The sequence below is a fragment of the Eschscholzia californica genome, unplaced genomic scaffold, assembly GCF_041429995.1.
Source record: "Eschscholzia californica isolate CP2 unplaced genomic scaffold, dmEscCali1.0.p SCAF_2, whole genome shotgun sequence".
In the NCBI taxonomy this organism is placed as follows: domain Eukaryota; kingdom Viridiplantae; phylum Streptophyta; class Magnoliopsida; order Ranunculales; family Papaveraceae; genus Eschscholzia; species Eschscholzia californica.
The window spans coordinates 56403793-56424495 of NW_028238309.1; the positions used below are offsets into that span (position 1 = coordinate 56403793).

The following is a 20703-nucleotide window of genomic DNA, read 5'->3' on the forward strand; positions in this document are numbered from 1 at the left end:
GGATATGGTGACGTGTACGCTGGCTGTACATGCACAACGGTTGTGCATGTTCTCTGGCGACTACTCTGATTGTGCATGCGCATGGTCTCACATTTATGTGAGACGTTACCATGTTATGCATGTCATTGATGGGGGATAATTGTCTCTGAGGTTACGTTGACCAAGTCAGATATCTTTGTCATTATGGATATATTTGACATGTGGAGTATCTCTTCATTAAATAATCTCTTACACGTGGTACGTGGAGATATAGACGTGTCGAGCGCCAGACGTGTGGAGATTCGGGCGTGTGGGGCTTTGTGCACGTGGGAACTCTTTGCACGTGATTGGGCCTTGACACGAGTTTTAGGGTCTAGTTGACGAGTACCCATTAAGAGACTTCTGGGCTGGGCCCAAACAAAGACAAACGAGCCGGGTTGGGTTTGACGTCCCGATGGGCATTTTATCGTCGAGGGCCCAGGTGTAGTTTTTGGTCAACACAGTTAGTTCCACCATATGAGTCGGGTGTCACAAATCGTTAGGTCGGCCCGACATAAACTATCTTAGCTCCCATATGCCTAATATAACACATCAAGGTCTGACCCCTTGAATAACTCTAAATGGTGGGATTTGGAGAAGAAAAAGAACAACGTTTTCAGTACATTCCCTAAATTCCTTTTGTTAGCTCCATCATATGAGTCGGGCGTCACAAAACCGTAAGGTCGACACGATAAACTATCTTAACTCCCATATGCCCAACATAACACATCAGGGTCGGACCCATTGAATAACTCTCAATGGTAGTGACTAGCACCAGACACGACTCGACTCTGACACACTATATGAAATCACTATCCAAAGGGAGGTTGTAGTACGTTATCTCTAGATAATGTCCTAACTCATGTTCTGTTAAAGAACTCGTGCAATATGCCTCTCTGACATATGTTAGGCCGGTTCTGGGATTACGCCTCAGAATATTACTCACTTTCGCGCACACTTGCTAAGATGAACGAACATCCATCTATAAGCTTCTCCAAGCTATATGGTTGTGACATGGGCTCTCCCATTTTCATCTTAAAAAACAAAGGCCTAGCCAAGAAAACTTTTTCCCGCTAAAATTTTTCAGTGAACGTCAGATTGAGAACTGGGTTGGAATCATATATATGGTGACGAATTTTTCGAACTCAAAATTTATTAGCACAATCAAAACTATATGTATGCTTATCGAATATATTTCAGATATAGATTCCGACACCTTACTATTCGTAATTTCAACTCTTTCTCACTCCCATTTTCTACTGGGTCGTCCCCAATTTCTCTGAAAAAGAAGAATTTTTCCAATTCCACCAGCAATGGAATTAGTACCAGAAATCTCTCCAAAATGGGTATGGGTATGGGTATTTCTTCTATTTTTGATCACTTAAATAATGAAAATTTAGATGAAGGTCGTAAAGTTTTTGATAAGATTAGGTCTCCTGGTGTTTTTTTGTACACTAAGATGATCAAGGTTTACTGTAAATCCAATAGAATTGATGAAGCACTTCAAATGTTCAATGAAATGCCTGTGAGAGATGTTGTTTCTTGGAATTCAATGATTAAAGGTTGTATAGATTGTGGGTATCTAGAGACAGGAAAAAAGCTGTTTGATGAAATGCCAATGAGAAATGTTGTTTCTTGGACTACTATGATAAATGGGTTCACCAAGTTTGGTCAAATTAAGATGGCAGAGGAATTGTTCTATAAAATGCCTTGGAAAGATACAGCTGCTTGGAATTCCATGGTTTTTGGGTATTGTCATAGTGGTGAAATTGATGATGCTCGTAAATTGTTTGAAGAAATTCCTTGTAAAGATGTGATTTCTTGGACTACAATGATAGGCGGATTTGATCAGGCTGGGAAGAGTGAGGAAGCTCTCTCTTTTTTCCGGAAAATGCTGATTTCAGGAGTCGAACCCACTCAGAGCACATTTGTTTGTGTTTTAACTGCTTGTGCAAACTTATCGGCTTTAAATTTAGGTACCCAACTTCATAACCTTATAATGAAACTAGGGTTCTTATTCGATCCTTTTATCTCATGTTCGCTTTTAACATTTTATGCCAAGTGTAAACAAATGAAGAATTCTGTCAAGGTTTTTCGAGAAAATTTAAACACTAATGTGGTTAATTGGACGGCTCTAGTAACTGGTTTTGGTATGAATTCTGATCATGAACAGGCACTTGATGTGTTCCATGAGATGATGAATAATGGTGTCATGCCCAATCAATCAACTTTTACTAGTGCTTTGAATTCATGTTGTGGACTAGAGGCTCTTGACAGAGGAAAAGAAATTCACACAAAAGCTATCAAGTTAGGATTGGGGCTTGATGTATTTGTAGGTAATTCTCTTATTGTTATGTATTCAGAATGTGGAAACATAGATGAAGGAGTGATCATATTTAACAAAATGAAACACAAAAACCTAGTTTCCTGGAATTCTATTATCGTTGGATGTGCACAACACGGACGGGCAAAACTAGCCCTCGAAATTTTTGACCAAATGGAACTAGTTAACATTAAACCCGATGAGATCACATTTGTTGGCTTACTTACAGCTTGTAGTCATTCAAAGATGCTAGAGAAAGGGAAATATTATTTCGAGTTGCTGTCTAATAATCCTTGTATAGAAACAAAGCTTGAGCACTATGCTTGTATGGTGGATATCTTAGCTCGATCTGGAAGAGTGGAAGAGGCAGAGGAGTTCATAAAAAGTATGCCTGTGAAAGCAAATTCCATGATCTGGTTGACTCTACTTAGTGCTTGCAGAGTACATTTTAATCTAGAAATTGCTGAAAGAGCTGCAGAATGTGTTTTTGATTTGGAACCGGATCATAGCGCTGCTTATGTTTTATTGTCCAACATATTTTCTTCGGTTGGTAGGTGGAACGATGTTTCCCGAATAAGGTGTTCGATGAGGGAGAAACGAATTGTGAAACAACCAGGACGGAGTTGGGTTACGTTAAAAGGATCAAAGCATGAGTTTGTTTGTGCAGATAAATCTCACCCTTTGAGTAACAAAATATACCGAAAGTTAGAATGGTTAAATGGGAAGCTGAAAGAGTTCGGTTATCTGCCCGATCGAAGTTTTGCATTGCAAGATGTGGATGTGGAAGAAAAGGAAGTAATGTTATCATACCATAGCGAAAGACTCGCTATTGCATTTGGGTTGTTTAGTACTGCAGAAGGAAGCACAATACGGGTGATGAAAAACCTTCGTGTATGTGGTGATTGTCATTCAGCTATCAAGCTTATATCAAAGATTGTTGAACGGGAGATTGTCGTGCGAGATTCTAGTCGCTTTCATCACTTTAGAGATGGTAATTGTTCTTGTGGGGATTATTGGTAGTTATATAGAAGAAACTTCGATTAAAAAATGGGCTTGTTTGTGATGTAAATTAGTAACTTGGTTTTAATGTTCTATCATATTGGATATGGGTACTGAGGGAATAGTGTGGACGAAGAGAAGTCCTTTTTGTCAAGAATGTAATATGCAGGACTTTCGGATGTTTTGCACCAGACTATGCAATTGTTGGAAGAGGCTCTCTTAAATTGGATGTTTTAGTTTCAGTGTTGTCCTTCTGGAGTTGATCAGTGGTCATCAATCCATTTATAATTGCCTGGTAAAGGAGAAGAAAGCTTTGTCATCTGGGTAAGTGAACTTAGCTAAAATTTCTTGTTGAAATTGTGATTCACACGAGGCAAATTTAGTGATCTGAAATGCCATAATCCATATGATTGTGTCTGTAAGATAGGCTGGCTGCCCCTCATTGCTCGACAGTAAGCGAGTAGTCTTAGAATGGGCTTTCCACATCTGGAAGGGAGCTTTCCAGAAGGAAAGATGCAGATAATGGCTCATTTAGCAAAGGAATGCTTCTATTGGATACTGATTCACGACCAACCATGATTGAAGTTGTTCAAATCCTTTCCACGATATCTCCTGATAAAACACGACCCTTTCAGGTAATCTATCATTTTATTATCGTAAAAGTGATGTGATTTGTTTCCAATGTTTACTTGATATGGCCATTAAATATTATTCTACTTCGGAAACTCTGTGTCTATAACTACAGAACTCATTTATTGAAGCATGAGATGTGTAAGGGAGTTTGAGAATCAGGAGGGGATGGATATGGTCGGCAAGATGTCAGAGGCCCTTCTCATGAGAGGCCATGCCGAGGAAGGCCTATGATGGATTGACTTGTTAATGGAGAAAGACTTCACTCCTGATTTCAATAGTCTTTGGGCTGCTCTTAGCGAAAAAGCATTCTATCAAAAGAGCTTCACAATATCAGAGATTTCTCACTATAAATTTCTTAAACACAGACAATACAAAAAAAACTCAGGGATCATGTTACCCATCTTATGAAAGTGAAAAAGATTTTGTCAAACTTCATGGATATTTAACTTTATCAAGTAATTGTACATTTCTTAATAGTGAGTGTTTGGCTAAAGCAAAAATAATTTCCAGTTTAAACAAATTATTTGGGTGGAAATATCTGATTTCTCTCAACTTTTTTCTTTTATCTTCTCAATACCACACTAGCGGCCGACGATTATCGCGTAAAAACTTATTCTCTGCTATCTCTTCTCATCTTCACCTCTCTCTCCCCTTCTCTCCGACTCTTTGTGTTCTATTTCTGTGAAGAGAAGAACTCTTTTGCCAAAATTTTCGTCTCTATCTAAAATTTCTAGATCTAGACAAGTATAGTTTCTTTGTCTGGAAAACCAGACCAATATTTCGACAGAGGGGGTTCTCCCCTTTGTCAGAACAGAGGGAAAGAGAGAGAGAGAGAGAGTTGAAGATGTTGAACGATGGTGGTTAGAAGAGGAAAAAGAGAAAACAAAAAACATTTTGTTTTGAACTTTGGATCGTGACGAAGTTCGCCACCAAAAGGCCGGTCGACGATCATCTCCGTCGACATCAGACTAAAGAAAAAGTTGTTGTAAAAGAGTTCGAGAAAAATATTAGATTTTCCACTCAAAAACATTTTTTTTGACAAATCGACTACGATCTATGTTAGTCGTTACAAGACATTGATACATCATGAAGATGTGATAAACATGATAACCGCTTAAGTTAAACTAATAATGAAAGCGGCTTAAAGTCCGACAAACTTATTACATTATTTGTACCTTTAATAACCAAGATTCATTAAATCACACCTTCTCTGGAAACCGAACCTAGACCTCTAACATTTCTCAAATTTATGTCACCACTCTCTACCATTTGAGGGTTGCCCAAAAACATTTTATACCCAAAATATCTGCCTTTTAAATTGGCAAAAACCACTTTCGTGAGGGAAAAAATGAGCCGAATTTCAGGAGTTTAGGTTCAAGTGAAAGCAAAATAAAGTTGACCCTCCCCCGCGCTTAAGACTTAAAACATTTTGAATCACTAAAATACCCTTCAACACCTGGAGAAGAAAACGAAAGGGAGATTTCCAACTCCAAATCTCGAACTCAATTTCGTTGATCTCTTTCTTCTGGGATTCTTCATTTTTAGTCCGCAATTCTTTTGTCTTCACCTTATTGATTACCATTAAAGTTTCTCAGAGATCATCAAGCAAAATTTGTGGGGAGACCCTCTGTTTTGTGAAACTGGGTTGCTTTCTTCTTACCGAAATTTGGGAAACCCAGTTTCAGTTTACATTTTATTTTCATAAATCTGAATACCCACATTTCGGATTTGGATAATTCGAGTTAATATTGGTGATGGGTAAGTGTTTATGTTGAAGTAGAGAGAGAAAAGAGCAAGAAAATCCACCATGGAAAATTTTCTTGGTGGGTTTGTATTGCCTTTGCTGCTTTTAACAGGTATTCAACTATTCTTTTTTTTTTTTTAGTTTCACTGATTTTAGTTCACTAACAAGTATTGATTAATCAGTTAATATTAACTAGTTGATCTTGTTTTGCTATGAAGTTAGATTAAGACCATTGAGATAGTTGACTATTACTAATTATTGAACTAGCAATTACAATTTGAGTAAAAGTTAAGTATATGGTCTGTTTTCATCAGTGGGTTTGATTGTCTTAGTAAGGGTTTAGTTATTGTCTAGTCTCTTTTGGCAAATATCATAAGATACAAATGTCTGCAGTAGTTCTGGTGTCGACGAATACTTACCCTAAATTTTGTAGGATTATTGCTTAGTCTTCCAGTCCTCCAGAATTGAAATATACAACTTATAGCTATAGGAACCCAACAAAGTATGGAAAAGATATAAATCTTGTCTCGTATTGTTTGTGGGTATAGAAGTAATGTGATTACTTTGGCCTTTGCTGAATTCGATGGAAAGTGGGGGTTAAGAAATACCTATAATCAGGTATAAGGTAACGTTTTGAGATTTTCAGATCATACCAAAGGAAAATGAAAGCAAAAGAGTAATCAATGTGTTTTGCTTGTGCAAAATAGTTCAAAATGAGGTAATTCTGTGCAATTTGGAGGCTCTTTCGAGTTATCTGTTTCCATTTTAGTTAATTATAAAAACCCTCATCTGTTTTTGACAAATAAAGAAAAATTTGTTTTCATTTTTGTAAGCACTTCAGGATAATTTGTTATAGATGGTTAGTCTGTGCAGTTATTAGCATATCTATTCTTTGTAGAAAACTTATACATGGGCTTTAGTGTCTAAGAGAACAAAATGCAAGTAGCACTAATATACATCATTAACTAATTCCTTTTACTTCTTGCAGCTTCTTTACTGAACTGGAGTTTGATCTCTCTGGTCGATTTGTTGGCTTTTCTCATCATCCGTTTTACTTTTCAGAAAATAGGTAAATTGACATAATTTTGGGTCTAGCTCGAACATGGATCTTCAATTTATTCAACTCGGTTGCTATATTGGTCGCTGAGTGCCTATCTTCACACTGGCTTCGTCCGATAAATAATTCTTTTACATAGATCAAATCAGTAATTGCAGACCATTACTATGAGTAAATTGATACTAAATGCTTTATAGAAGCACACACCACAGATATGATACATGTTTTTTCTTTCAAATATTGTAGAATAAGAATGATTTTTATGGAAGGATACTCTTCAATTCCTGTCACATTTGGTCCTCCAAGGCTTCGTAGATTATCTCCTGCTAATCTATGTTTAGTGATTGGAGTACTTCTACAAGTCTTTGTCATGTATGGTCATGGTGTGAACATGTTTTGCGTGATGGACTAAGATTTTTCAAGCCTTCTTTTAATTTGCCATTGTTATCAACAGGTTTTCGTTTCCGGAGACAAACATTGATTACATGGTGTATTATTATCTTTTCTCTATTGACCCTCCTGTTACATGTCATATATCACATTATTCGCATTATCAAAGGTGAAAAGTGGAATGCTTTAGATTCTTGGTGGGCACAGCTTTTTGGGTTTGTAAGGTAAATCCATGTCTGAACTTAATTTATTTCTCTTAGTAGATCATCTCATCATCAATATAGTGGTTATTTTGTGAACATAACACACTCCCATGTGAAAATGGAAATCTTTTGCAGTGTTCAGACATGGCATACTCCACCTGTAATCTGGTTCTTGGTTGCACAGTTATTAGCAGCTGTTGCTGCTTTGGTTGACGTCTATTGGAATAGATTTGATCTAGTACCATCCCAAGCTTCATCCTGGGGGCATATTTTATCGTCTCTTGATAATTTAGGTAGGTTACAAGTATCTGCAAGTTCACTGCAATATACTTATCTAAATATTGGCTTTCATTTACCATTCCTATAACCTGTAGAGTCCTCATATATGTGATGAGAAGGATCAGTCTTATTGGAACGTGGAGGTGGTTACCCCAAAAGGGGCCACAGTAGGACTTCCCTTTTTTATTTTACAAAGTTGTTAATATGTTCCATATTTGTTCAATGTGCAGTATTTATTCTATTTGGACTCTACAGTCTAACACAAATTACACAACACCATAAGAAATGTTTACCACAAACATGTATCTGGTACAGCTTTTTGTAGGTCTTCCACTGGTCTACATTCTTGGTCATGGTACTACATGGCGACATATATTCACTGAAATATTTCTATTTTTGATTTAAATACGTGACCTGAAGCATCAAGAGAGGTTTAAATTTTGATAATAAGAACAAGTCCTACTATAATCAATACTTCAAAAAGAATATCAATACTTTAAACACATAGTTTCTTCACTTAACTACTTCTAATCATAAAATCCAAATAGGGTGCTCTCTCTATTGATACCTGCAAAGGGAGCTATATAGATAACAAAGAACATGTTTGTTTTAGGAATGTTTTGAAGATATGGGGTTTAAAATCCAATTATTTTTTATTATCTTAAGGATTAATAAATCAATTCAGTTAGTATATCAAAGTTATAGGTTCACATCTCAGGGTTGCTTGCTTTGTGAGATTATAGGTTCACATCTCAGGGTTGCTTGCTGTTTAATGTTGCCTGCTGTTCAATTGGTTGTGGGGATTAGTCACCCGTCTTGGATTTCTTTACCGTTCTTTATTTGTAGCTGTGTTGGGCTAGTTGATTGGTCTCTAACCAGCAACTTTTTGGGGTTATTTCGGTGAGTGCATCTAGAATTTGAAATTCTTGTAGTTTTTCCAAATAATTTCAGTTTAACCAGTTGTTGGTCCATACGAATTGCTTACATTTGAATCCATGGGTTACAAGGTGGTGGAGGCCTCTTCTAATGTATGCAGGGTTCAACATTGTAGTGCTTTACATGTATCAACTTCCCATTGAATTGCCAAACACATTCCATACCATAGCACATTTCGTTGGACTTTCAAAACTATCTACAACTACAGAGTGGCCAGAAGTCTCTTCAGCGCTTTCTCTTGTACTTTTCTACTTCATGGTCAGTATATTTTTTCTTTTTCTTTTTTCATTTCCTTTACATAAACAGCCTGGTTACAACTCTAATAAAATAATGCTTGTGGAAGTGAATTACTTCTGTTGTTTTAATTTTTCTTGTCTTGGTTTTTCTTTGTTTAGTTAAGTGTTTCACATCTTCCCTTTCTTATCTGTGTTAGTTATCCAGTGTCAAGTTAGACCTCGAGGAGATGGGTTTTATTATATCCATGCAACAAAATAGCTTAAGTGAGCAACTTCTTCCTTCAAGGCACTCATTTTTCATTCGTGAATCAAGGTACTCATTTGAACTCCTAATGTTAATATGTAACATTATCCTCTACTATAGAAGGTTCTTGTTCGTCGAACCATTAGGGATTCTCTCACCTAATTCAAGTGAACATTTTGAGCACTGCATTCTTATTTTACGTAGTTGTGTAACAGTAAAATACATGATATCCTAATATGAAGCGGCTATATATTGGTTTAGTGTTCAAAAAACTGTGTCTTCACTTACGGAGATGGAGATAGTCATCTAGCAACAACGATCCACTAGATTTTCTTTTTCGTTCATTCGAATGTTATATGTGCTGTCGTAATTGTAAGTTCGGGTATTTCTTTTAAGTTAATGAATTGTGTTATGATTTCCAGATCTGGTGTGAGGCACACCAATGTGTTATTATCAGGAGCTGTTTTCCGAACATTCAGTATCAACTTTTTCATATACGGTTTCCCGGTATGCATTCCATCACCTCAAACTATCACTTGTTTCTGTCTTCTTCTTTTCCCTGAGTCAACTCTTGTAAGAAGTTTGTGGAGGTAGCACTACGATGTTCTAATTTGTCTGTGGACATTATTTTCTACAATTGATGACTCTGGAATTAGAATTTAGAGATGCTAATTTACAACTGAAATAACTACGATGTTTAGTGCAGTAGTTTTCTGTAGAGCTCTTTCTCTCCTGCTTACTAGTACTTAGCCGATTGGCCTCGCCTTTTTCATTTGGATATCTGGTTTTGAAGGTGGCATGTACTTCTAAGTTTATTGTTGTTTTGCTTGGAACATATGAACTTTTAATTCTTACACTTAAGGGAGGTAATCTTATGTTTTATCTTGTTTCTTCAAATACTTTGTGAAGTATTTGTGAAAATTGGGGGTTCTTTACGCATGTATTTAGCTAGTGAATTGTCATGTCTAAATCACCATAATGAATTTCGGTATATATGAAATGACATATTTATTATTCTTGTTCCTGTACAAAAAGTCATCAGGATGAATTTGTTCCAGCAATTTTTTTTATTGTCTCTTTTTGCTATATCTCTGTTTTAACTTTGGATTCATTTTTTCTCTCATTTTAGCATGTGAGATTCATTATTGTCTTTGGCTTATGCATAAACTATCCGTGGTAATATGACAGGTTTTGTTATTGGCTCTTTCGTTTTGGAGTTTCAGTTTTACAAGTATATGTGCATTTGGTCTACTTGCATATGTGGGTTACATACTATATGCATTTCCTTCGTTGTTCCACTTGCACCGTTTGAATGGGTTGCTGCTCGTCTTCATTCTCTTTTGGGCTGCTAGCACATATGTCTTCAATGTGGCATTCACATTTCTGAATAAGAATTTCGGGAAGGTATTCTTTTTCCTGAATCTCGATTCCTGAAAAGATGAACTTAGGTTTATTATGATGTTATCTATCATGATCTGAAGCCACGAAAATATCGATGATTACCTATCTTGATGGACATAATTGCAGGATATGGAGATATGGGAAACAATTGGTTGTTGGCATTATCCAATTCCAGGATTCTTTCTTCTTGCACAGTTTTGTCTAGGAATTTTTGTTGCCGTGGGTAATCTGGTGAACAACTCAGTTTTTCTTTTCTTGTCTGAAGCAGAAGGTCGATGCTCGATTGATGATAGTATATTAGAAGGTGAGCAGTTCATATCTCCACCGAGAAATAATTTAAATTTGAGACATCAATATGCTCTATGGCCTATTTGTATATGCACAGAGCGGTCTTTAAGAGGCAAATTAATCCAAGTAAGATAGAATCTTGTTGGTTTTCTTTCAGTTCTTATTTCATCTTTAAGTCTACTGTAGTAACATATTACTTCAAATTCTCGTCAAAAGATTACTGGCTTATCTCAACTTTATACCACTATTGCAGAGAAAGAGGAGACAAAGGTATTAATCGTGGCCACAATAGCGTGGGGGATACGCAAATGTTCTCGTGCCATAACTCTTGCGTTGATACTTCTTCTTGCCTTGAATCCAGGGTTCATCCATGCTGTATATAGTATGTTAAACGAGAACCTTAGTCTGTTTCATTATTTTGTTTTGACAGTTTCTTGCTTAGTGAAAAATTTGAATGACAGATCTGAAAGCAGGTTCTATTAAACAACCAAAATGTATTAGATTATCATTTTCATATCCTTGATGTAACAAGAGTTGACAGCAGCTCACTGATTTTTGCGAAATTATCCTTCTTGTTCCAGTGGTTTTCTTTTTGATGTTTCTATTGAGGCACACTGTGAGCAAAAATGTACGTCAGTCTCTGATTCTGCTGTGCGAGATACACTTCGCGCTGCTGTATATCCTTCAGCTAAATATGGTTTCAAAAGCTTTGGAGAAAAAAGGGTCTCTGACGATGGAAATCTTATCACAGTTAGGTAAGCATTGTTGTTCAGTTAGTCATCTATTTCTTGAGGGGCATGCTTCATTTTTAAGGGGTCCTCCTTCAACATTTTCCCTCCCCCATCTGGAAATTTAATGAGTCTTGGATTCTTAATCTACTTAAGCCATTTGTTAGTTTATAATCAATTAATCGATGCAGGTCTCGTTGATCATTCTACGTATTGGGATTTCTTTCAGATAGCTGTGCTTTTGTTCTTTTGCACAATTCACAACCATGGAACTGAAACACTCTTCTCCTTCTCCGCGATCGTGAATTACACCCCAAGCCCACCAGTTGGGTTTAGCATCTTGAAAGCCGGTTTGAACAAGTCTGTTTTATTGTCTGTCTATGCATCCTCAGCAACCATGCAGAGCCAGATAAATAACTCTTCACATGGTATAATCTGGATCCGTAATTGAATATATCGTATGATTCCTCTTCTATAGACAGAATTAGAAAATTGATAGATTATTTTTCCGTGACAATATCCAATCTAATATGTGGATTTCAAGTAGTTCTAGTTGTACCAGCAAACAAGATATCATATTTTAATAGCAAACTAGGAATTGCTAAACTAGGAATTGCTAATTTATTCAAACTTCTGCTTGGCATGCCGCGAATATGTGCGCGATAAATATTTGCAGTTGTGCACATATCACAGCTCAAATTATGCTTCACTGAATATAGCTGTGATAAGATTTTGTAAAAGAGGGCGTAATATTTGTGATTTTTAAAATTGCTGCACATAGATACGCCAAAGAAAAAATTGATCTGTTAATTTTCACATAGGATTCTGGCATACATGGTGCAGCCTAAGTGTCAACACTTGCATATGTACCATTAGTACTTTTCTAGTGATTGTTGGACATATCTAACTGCATGTTCTCTAATCCTGCTATTTTATGAAAATTATTTCAGAGAAAAGGATTGCAACATATCTTACTGCAATAGGGCAGAAGTTTTTATCGATCTACCGTTCCTTTGGAACATATATCGCTTTCCTGACTATTCTCATCTCAGTGTACCTGGCGACACCTAATTACGTATCGTTTGGTTACCTTTTCTTTCTTCTCTTCTGGATTATCGGAAGGCAACTGGTAGAGAAGACAAGAACACGCCTATGGTATCCGTTGAAACTCTATGCTATTGCAGTTTTCGTGTTCATCTATATCTTGAGCATTTTTTCCAGCTTCGAAACATGGCTGTCTGGGTGGATAGATCTTTATCCTGTTTTAGGATATAATCCAGAAGCATCTCTCTGGGATAATGTTTGGGAGTCTTTAGCTGTTGTGATTGTAATGCAACTCTATAGCTATGAAAGGAGACAGAGTAGGTCCAACAAAGTGGATGATAATGTCTCACCTAGAAATGGAATTCTTGAGTTTATAAGGCGACTTCTGATTTGGCACTGTGATAAAATTCTATATATTGCCGTATTTTATGCCTCTTTATCCCCGATTAGTGGATTTGGGTTTCTGTATCTTCTGGCTCTGCTAGTATGTTCAATTTTACCAAAAGCTTCTCGAGTTCCATCCAAATTGTTTTTGGCTTATACAGGACTTCTGGTAATCACTGAGTATCTCTATCAGATGGTGGGTAAACAGGCTGAGATGTTTCCTGGTCAAAAAAGAGCCAACTTGGCCATATTTCTGGGGTTTCAATTATTTAGTCCTGGTTTTCAGGGTCGAGAGATGGCACTTAGAGGTAAAATTTTGGTAATTGTTGCTTCTACGCTTCAATACAATGTCTTCCGTTGGTTGGAAAAAATGCCCGATGCTCTTATAAGTAAGGGTAAATGGGACGAGCCTTGCCAGTTGTTTTTTTCAAGAGAAGGTACTGCATCTGGAATTTCTGTTCGAACTGAGGAAAATAAACCTGAAACGGATTCCAGTTCACTATCTATGAAAAGAAGTACGATCACAAGCAAGTCACTTCCATCTTTCAGCTCTATTAAATCTCCAGAACCGAGATCTATGACCACAAAAACGGGAGGTTCTGAGAGTAATAACTCCAGAAGGCATATGTTTGACTATACCATGGGTAGAACAGAGAGTCATAAGTGGGACAAGAAGCGAATTCTTTCTTTAAGAAAGGAGAGGTTAGAAATGCAGGTCACTACTCTGAAAGTATATTTGCAGTTTTGGATAGAGAATGTGTTCAATCTTTTTGGTCTTGAGGTTAATATGATCGCCTTACTTCTCGCGAGCTTTGCGGTGCTGAATATCATCTCTATGCTCTATGTGGCATCCCTGGTTGCGTGTATTCTTCTTGACCGGCGGATTATACGAAAATTTTGGCCCATATTTGTGTTCTCATTTGCTTCTGTACTTACATTAGAGTACCTCATCATCTGGACGAACCAGACTCCTTTGAAACAAAGTGTCCCTTGTGGGAAAACAGTACATTGCAACGACTGTTGGAGAAGTGCGACTCAGTGTTTCAACTATTGCAGAAATTGCTGGCTAGGTACTTTATCCTAATCAAGTACTCGAAATTGAGCCTCAATATGCTGTATTCTTTTTAATATTTTCTTGGTTGATTGATAGTTTGATTCATAACTGGGTCTAATGTTACTTTCCCCGAAATTGATCAAAGTTTAGGTAAACCTAGCAAGTACTAAAGATTTGGTTGAAAAGTTGAGTCACCTCAAGTTGGAAGGTATATTCTGTGAAGTAAAACCTTTACACGAAAACATGCTTTGTGAACTGAGTAGTTACGATCGGCCGACCTACATTATGGGATTGGGGGAGCAGATCAGAAGTCAAAATCACCCAATTAGTTGTTATATACTTGTATATGAACCTTTAAACTGTTGGAATTTAATTTGGATTGTAAGAGTACAATTTGTGGCCTATGTAAAAAAAAAAAAGCAGGAAACTGGGCCGAAAATCCAATTTTGAGTTGGCCGAGGTTAAAATTCAGGCCAATAGTTTTTTAGGCCTGGGCTCCCTACACAAACCTGTGAAAAGCTTTCATACTATGTGCATCGCTGTGCAAACCTCACACAGGAAGCTCAAGTATAAAGAAATTGATGGATCCTTTTTGACAAAAGAAAATTTGGGATAGGGAATTTGAGCCATTTTTGCTACTCCAATTTAACTGCAGCCTCTACTTGATATTAAATCAAGAACATATTAGTGCATGTGAGCCCTAACTCATGTTAATTATCCTCTTGGAGTAGTTGTGTTACAGGAACAACCTAGAGTAGCTTTTTTGGGTACTTTGTCAGAATTTTTTATGAGGTTCTTATTCTTCTATCTCTTAGAAACCAAGGACCTTATTCCCTATTGTAATTACTAACCCAAATTGTGTGCTCTCTTTTATGTAGGAATTGCTGTTGATGACCCTCGAATGCTTATTGGCTATTACATGGTCTTTATGGTTGCTTGCCTCAAACTGCGTGCTGATCATTTGGTCAGTTTCTCTGGATCTCACACATATCGCCAAATGTTATCTCAGCGTAAAAATGCATCAGTCTGGAGAGATCTCTCCTTTGAAACTAAAGGCATGTGGACATTTCTCGACTACCTGAGACTTTATTGTTACTGTCACTTGCTGGATATTGTCCTTTCCTTGATTCTGATTACTGGAACTCTTGAGTATGATATTTTGCACCTTGGGTACCTCGGATTTGCGCTGGTTTTCTTTCGAATGAGGCTCGAAATTCTAAAAAAGAAAAACAAGATCTTCAAGTTTTTGCGCATGTACAACTTCTCTCTAATTATTCTCTCTCTAGTCTATCAGTCTCCTTTCTTCGGAGAATTCAGTGAGGGGAAGTGCGAAACAATGGATTACATCTATGAAATGGTTGGATTTTATAAATATGATTACGGATTTCGAATTACTTCAAGATCCGCACTGGTTGAAATTATCATATTTATGCTAGTTTCACTTCAGTCATACATGTTTTCCTCGAACGAGTTTGATTATGTCTGTAGATATCTTGAGGCAGAACAAATTGGTGCCATAATACGAGAACAAGAGAAAAAAGCTGCTTGGAAGACTGCACAATTGCAGCATATCCGTAATGCAGAAGAGCAAAAACGCCTGAGAAATTTGCAAGTGGAGAAGATGAAATCTGAGATGCTCAATCTACAAATTGAGCTTCAGAATGTAAGTTCCACTACTAATTCTGTTAACACTTCGAAAGAACATGAGGGCCTCAGACGGAGAAGGAGCATGTCTTTAAATGTGAATACAAGTACAGATCTCCCAGGTAAAGATGATGAAATTCCCCTGATTCAGGACCCGAAAACCAGTTCACAATCAGAACCCATGTTTTCTTTTGAAATACATGGTTCTTCGGAAATAAAAGCTGAAATTATGCCCCAAGTGAGTAATCCTATTCATGAGATCACTAGCCACGAAAAAGTAACTGCTAAAACTACATTTTCAAATTCTGACAGAAATGAGAAAGAAAAGAGGCAAACCAAGGAACACCCATTAGTTTCTGCAGTTCAGCTAATAGGCGATGGTGTATCTCAAGTTCAATCTATTGGAAATCAGGCTGTTTCCAACCTTGTGAACTTCTTGAACATATTGCCTGAAGAAATGGATAGAAATGGGAAATCCTCTCATGAGGATGGTTCACATGATGAGATCGAGGGCGATCGGCTGGACCGAACTTCTTCTCAGCTATCTGATGACAACAGAACAATGTCAGAAGCTGCGAGCGTGCAGATTGGACGGATACTTCGTTACATATGGGACCAGATGCAGTCCAATAATGAGATTGTTTGTTATTGCTGCTTCATTCTTGTGTTCCTCTGGAACTACAGTTTGCTTTCTATGGTGTACCTGGGAGCTCTATTCTTGTATGCTCTTTGTGTCAATACTGGCCCAAATTACATGTTCTGGGTTATTATGCTGATCTACACAGAGTTTTACATTTTGATCCAGTATCTGTATCAGATTATTATTCAGCACTGTGGGACGACCTTCCATTGGAATATGCTACAAGGATTAGGGTTTCCAGCAAGTAAAATCAGATCATCATTCGTTATTAGCACACTGCCTCTTTTTCTAGTTTATTTATTTACTCTCCTCCAAAGCTCCATTACTGCAAAAGATGGCGAATTGGTTGCTCTTACGGAATTCAACATTTTCAAGAGGAGAATATTTCACGGTGAAGAGGTCTTCATCAGTTCTGGTTGGAAGGAGAGACTAAAGAAATTGCCTCCGATGGTAACCAATATCATAAAAACAGTAACTACAGGCATTTGTCGTTATTGGAAATCATTGACACAGGGAGCTGAGTCTCCACCTTACTTCTTACAGCTCTCAATGGATGTTAACTTGTGGCCAGAAGATGGTATTCAACCCGAGAGAATCGAGTCAGGAGTAAATAAAGTACTTATGATGGTTCATAGTGAAAGATGCAAGACGGAGAACCCAAATTTGTGTCAATCTGCGAGTCGAGTTCGCATTCAGAGTATCGAAAAGAGTCAAGAGAACCCAAATGTAGCCTTAGCTGTTTTTGAGGTATTACATGCATCTGCTCTGACAGAGTGCTCAGAGAGAGAGAGGCCCATGTCGTTAAATCCAGCTGCTGATGTAGAGAAGGAGATTCATAAAGCACAGCGTATAGGCCTTTTTGAGGAGCTTGAATTCCCTTACCCCATAATCTCTGTGATAGGAGGAGGAAAAAGAGAAATCGATCTCTATGCCTACGTGTTTGGTACAGATTTGGTCGTTTTCTTTTTGGTCGCTATTTTTTATCAGTCCGTGATAAAGAACAACAGCCAATTTCTTGAAGTTTATCAGCTAGAAGATCAATTTCCGATTGAATTTGTTATCATCTTGATGGTAAGCTTTTCGAGATCAAGTTTTTGCAGTTTTATTTGTTAAAATGAGTTTTTAGTTCTCTTTCTTCAATGGATTTAGATAAAACAAGCCTCAAACTCAAATGCAATTTTTAGCTAAAAAACATGAGTGAATATGAAAAGAAGACTTGTTTTAAGTTCAAATCTTATTTAAAAGAGATAACAACATATATCGTTTTTGTTAGCGGAGTCCTGAAACTAACTACAACTGTCATTTTTGTGCAGATAATCTTTTTCTTGATTGTTCTTGACCGCATTATATACCTTTGTTCGTTCTCAACGGGAAAAGTTGTATTCTATATTTTTAGCCTCATCCTCTTTACATATTCCGTTACTAAGTACGCTTGGTACCTGAACCCTTCGCACCATGTAGCAGGATTAGCATTGCGTGCTATCTATCTCGTGAAGGCAGTTTCTCTGGCACTTCAAGCGATACAAATACGATACGGCATTCCCCATCAAAGCACTTTGTATCGTCAGTTTCTGACGAGAGATGTTTCACAGGTTAATTATATGGGTTTCCGTGTTTATCGTGTTGTTCCTTTCCTATATGAGTTGCGGTGTGTACTTGATTGGTCGTGCACGACCACATCTCTGACCATGTACGACTGGCTCAAGGTAAGTTCTATATTTTCCAGCAATAGTCTAAGGACGAAAGTAGAATCATGTTTCTTGCTATTCATCCTAAAGGACCATTATTTATAGGATAAGGCATTAAAGGAATTGTGTTCAATTAAGTGCAAGTTTCTCGTGAAATCTGATATTTAGTTTTGTTTTTGTAGTTGGAAGACATTTACTCAAGCTTGTATCTTGTAAAATGTGATGCAAATTTAAATAGAGCTCAACATCAACTAGGACAGAAGCAAACGAAAATGACGAAGTTCTGCGGCGGGATTTGTCTCTTCTTTGTTTTGATCTGTGTGATCTGGGCACCTATGCTGGTAAGGCTTCTTCATTGCTCAGTCCATTAAAAGTTTATAGTAAGAAAATGTTTGTGCTTAGTTTATCTAAATATACCCAGTTTGTTTGTGTATATTGGGTATAACCGTTGTTCATGGAATTTTGATTGCAGATGTATAGTAGTGGGAACCCAACAAACATTGCAAACCCTCTTCATGGTGCAAGTGTTCAGATTGATATTAAGACTGAAGGTGGCAGGCTAACCCTATACCAGACCACTTTGTGTGAAAAGTTTCCATGGGAAAACATTAATGCATCAAAGTTGGACCCAAAAGGTTATATGGAAACCTATAACGTAAAAGACATCCAATTGATCTGCTGCCAATCTGATGCAAGTAACTTGTGGCTTGTTCCTCCAGTAGTTCAGGCCAGATTCATTCAATCTCTGGATAGGGATATGGAAATTTTCTTTTCTTGGGTATTTACCAGGGAGAGGCCCAAAGGGAAAGAAGTAGTGAAGTACGAAAAAAACCCAATCATTCCTCCATTACCATCCGAAGTTGAGCAAGTGCTTAACGGTACTAGTGATAGTTTCAATATGTATGATGTTTATCCTGAATTCTTCCGTCTGACTGGCTCTGGTGATGTACGGTCTCTTGAACAAGTGGTATGTCATTGTCACATACACGTCCTCTATCTCTCTCTCAATCAGTGCATTTTTAGATCCAGAGGGTCAATAACTCATTGAAAAACTGCTATTTTGTTCACAGGATAGTTACGTCAGCGGCCAACTTGTTAAAAATCATGGAAGCCCACCTTGGTGGTCTTTCTATGGTATCAATGGAACAGACTGTAAAGGGTTAAGAGGACCCATGGCCATCATTGTATCTGAAGAAACACCACGTAAGTCATTAAGTTTGTTGACATCCAAACAATAGGCAACGAGTGCGGAGACCCTAGATATTCTATTCTTAATCATGACACGTTTCTTTGTACATGTGGGACTATTCTCATACACCTAACTCCTCATAAATAGCATTCTTTGAGCGTACCACGTGTCATTTGTTTGTGGCCTATCACATATTCACGTGTGGCCCAATTCTAATACCATATCAAGTTTGTAGATATGCAACTCAAAACCAATTGGCAACGAGTCGAGAAACCATAGATGTTATATAGTAGTATTGATCAAGAGACTTCTGTTTGTCCATACGGGACTACTCTCGCATAAGTTGCGTTCCCAAAACAACCGTAACATTCTGTTATTTCATGTAATCTACTTACTTTTAGACTTTTAGTGTATTCTGCAGTCCGAGGCGTATGAATTTGTACTTCAATTCATTTTTTTTCTTCTTTTAGTTTCTCACTAAATCCAATGATTGTGGACTTTCTTCAGAAGGTATTCTTGGTGAAACACTCAGCAAGTTCAGCATCTGGAGTCTCTATATAACCTTTGTGCTAGCAGTTGGTCGATTCATTAGACTTCAATGTTCTGACTTAAGAATGAGAATACCATATGAAAATCTTCCTTCTTGTGATAGGTAATTCAATCTTTGTCTCCGTTTTTCTGCTATCCAATTTATTCAAATATTAAAGAACACCCATAATCTACTCTTTATGGTGTTTCTGGCTCCACTATTATTTGTCTAGCAGATTTACGGGGAAGAAGGAATTTATAGTTAACTGGTCCCCGAGCCTGTTACGAATCTAACCAGTTCTCTAGCGGCCTAGCCCTTCACACGGGTCGTGTCAGCCCGAAAATGGCCCGCCATGCCAGGATGGAACATAGATAGTTCCCCACCAAATTACTGGTCCATACATCTATCTGCCTTAAAACCCTAGATTCAGACCCACCTATGGATCAAAATGTTGTAATATATTCTTCATCTATGTTTTATTCATATTAAAAACCTGATCAAGAATTTGTTGGTGTAGATTGATAGCGATATGCGAGGACATTTATGCTGCTCGTGCAGAAGGCGAGCTTGAAGTTGAAGAAGTCCTTTACTGGACACTGGTAAAAATATACAGGTCACCTCACATGCTTCTCGAATACACGAAGCTGGAGTAGATTCTTTCTGAGGCCGGAAAACTCAATGGCCTTTTATCTAATATTCGACTGAGACCCAGTTCCAAAACGAAGAATCTTATTGAAACTCCATTCATGGGTTCTCACAAAAGTGATGGTAATGGTTTTTATATAGTTTGATGGATCAATGAAGCTTATACTCAATTTTGGTCAAGGTCTTACAGTTGCAGATTGGTGAGTTGTATATATTGAACGGGCGAAAGGCCCGAAAATACCCATGCAATTTTAGGAGTGGGTTGTTATAGTGGAGTTTTCGAACTTAAATCACATTCATGAGATAGTGTATCAGATTTGTTTAGTTAAAGCTATATTCATCCATTTATACAAATTTTAGAATTTGAACAAACCTTTAGTGCCATTGCAAGTCAAATTACAATTCTT

At 37.4% G+C, this 20703-nt stretch overlaps 2 protein-coding genes across 8 annotated transcripts; both read left to right on the top strand.

Annotated features, from left to right (window-relative positions):
* Positions 1-925: 925 nt before the first annotated feature.
* Positions 926-4493, top strand: LOC147559320 (Pentatricopeptide repeat (PPR) superfamily protein). Of its 2 annotated transcripts, none has more exons than XM_086661218.1 (3): positions 926-3664; positions 3764-3975; positions 4086-4493. In XM_086661218.1, the coding sequence occupies exon 1, from the start codon at positions 1193-1195 to the stop codon at positions 3359-3361; it is 2169 nt and encodes a 722-aa protein (XP_086517344.1). In that variant the 5' UTR covers positions 926-1192; the 3' UTR covers positions 3362-3664; positions 3764-3975; positions 4086-4493. The 2 variants fall into 2 exon arrangements, with proteins under 2 accessions (XP_086517344.1, XP_086517345.1); XM_086661219.1 differs by having other exon boundaries at positions 3768-3975.
* An 820-nt stretch (positions 4494-5313) lies between these two features.
* Positions 5314-20668, top strand: LOC147559321 (piezo-type mechanosensitive ion channel homolog). 6 transcript variants are annotated; one of them, XM_086661220.1, is made up of 21 exons: positions 5314-5829; positions 6706-6786; positions 7229-7388; positions 7503-7660; positions 8390-8546; positions 8654-8840; positions 9016-9131; positions 9485-9569; positions 10251-10466; positions 10590-10767; positions 11005-11133; positions 11333-11506; positions 11671-11907; positions 12430-13977; positions 14840-17316; positions 17559-17951; positions 18116-18274; positions 18406-18900; positions 19004-19136; positions 19630-19774; positions 20169-20668. In XM_086661220.1, exons 1-21 carry the CDS (start codon positions 5781-5783, stop codon positions 20302-20304), a joined length of 7413 nt encoding a protein of 2470 aa, XP_086517346.1. In that variant the 5' UTR covers positions 5314-5780; the 3' UTR covers positions 20305-20668. The 6 variants fall into 6 exon arrangements, with proteins under 6 accessions (XP_086517346.1, XP_086517348.1, XP_086517350.1 ...); XM_086661224.1 differs by having other exon boundaries at positions 5395-5829; positions 10590-10877; XM_086661225.1 differs by having other exon boundaries at positions 5432-5829; positions 10286-10466; positions 10590-10877.
* The last annotated feature ends 35 nt before the right edge of the window (positions 20669-20703 follow it).

Bases quoted from the DNA above. Each gene is read 5' to 3' on its own strand.
- LOC147559320 (XM_086661218.1), top strand. From the start codon at position 1,193: ATGTATGCTTATCGAATATATTTCAGATATAGATTCCGACACCTTACT.
- LOC147559321 (XM_086661220.1), top strand. From the start codon at position 5,781: ATGGAAAATTTTCTTGGTGGGTTTGTATTGCCTTTGCTGCTTTTAACA. The intron at 13,978-14,839 runs GTACTTTATCCT...TCTTTTATGTAG, and splicing joins TTGCAGAAATTGCTGGCTAG to GAATTGCTGTTGATGACCCT. The intron at 18,275-18,405 runs GTAAGGCTTCTT...TTTTGATTGCAG, and splicing joins TGATCTGGGCACCTATGCTG to ATGTATAGTAGTGGGAACCC.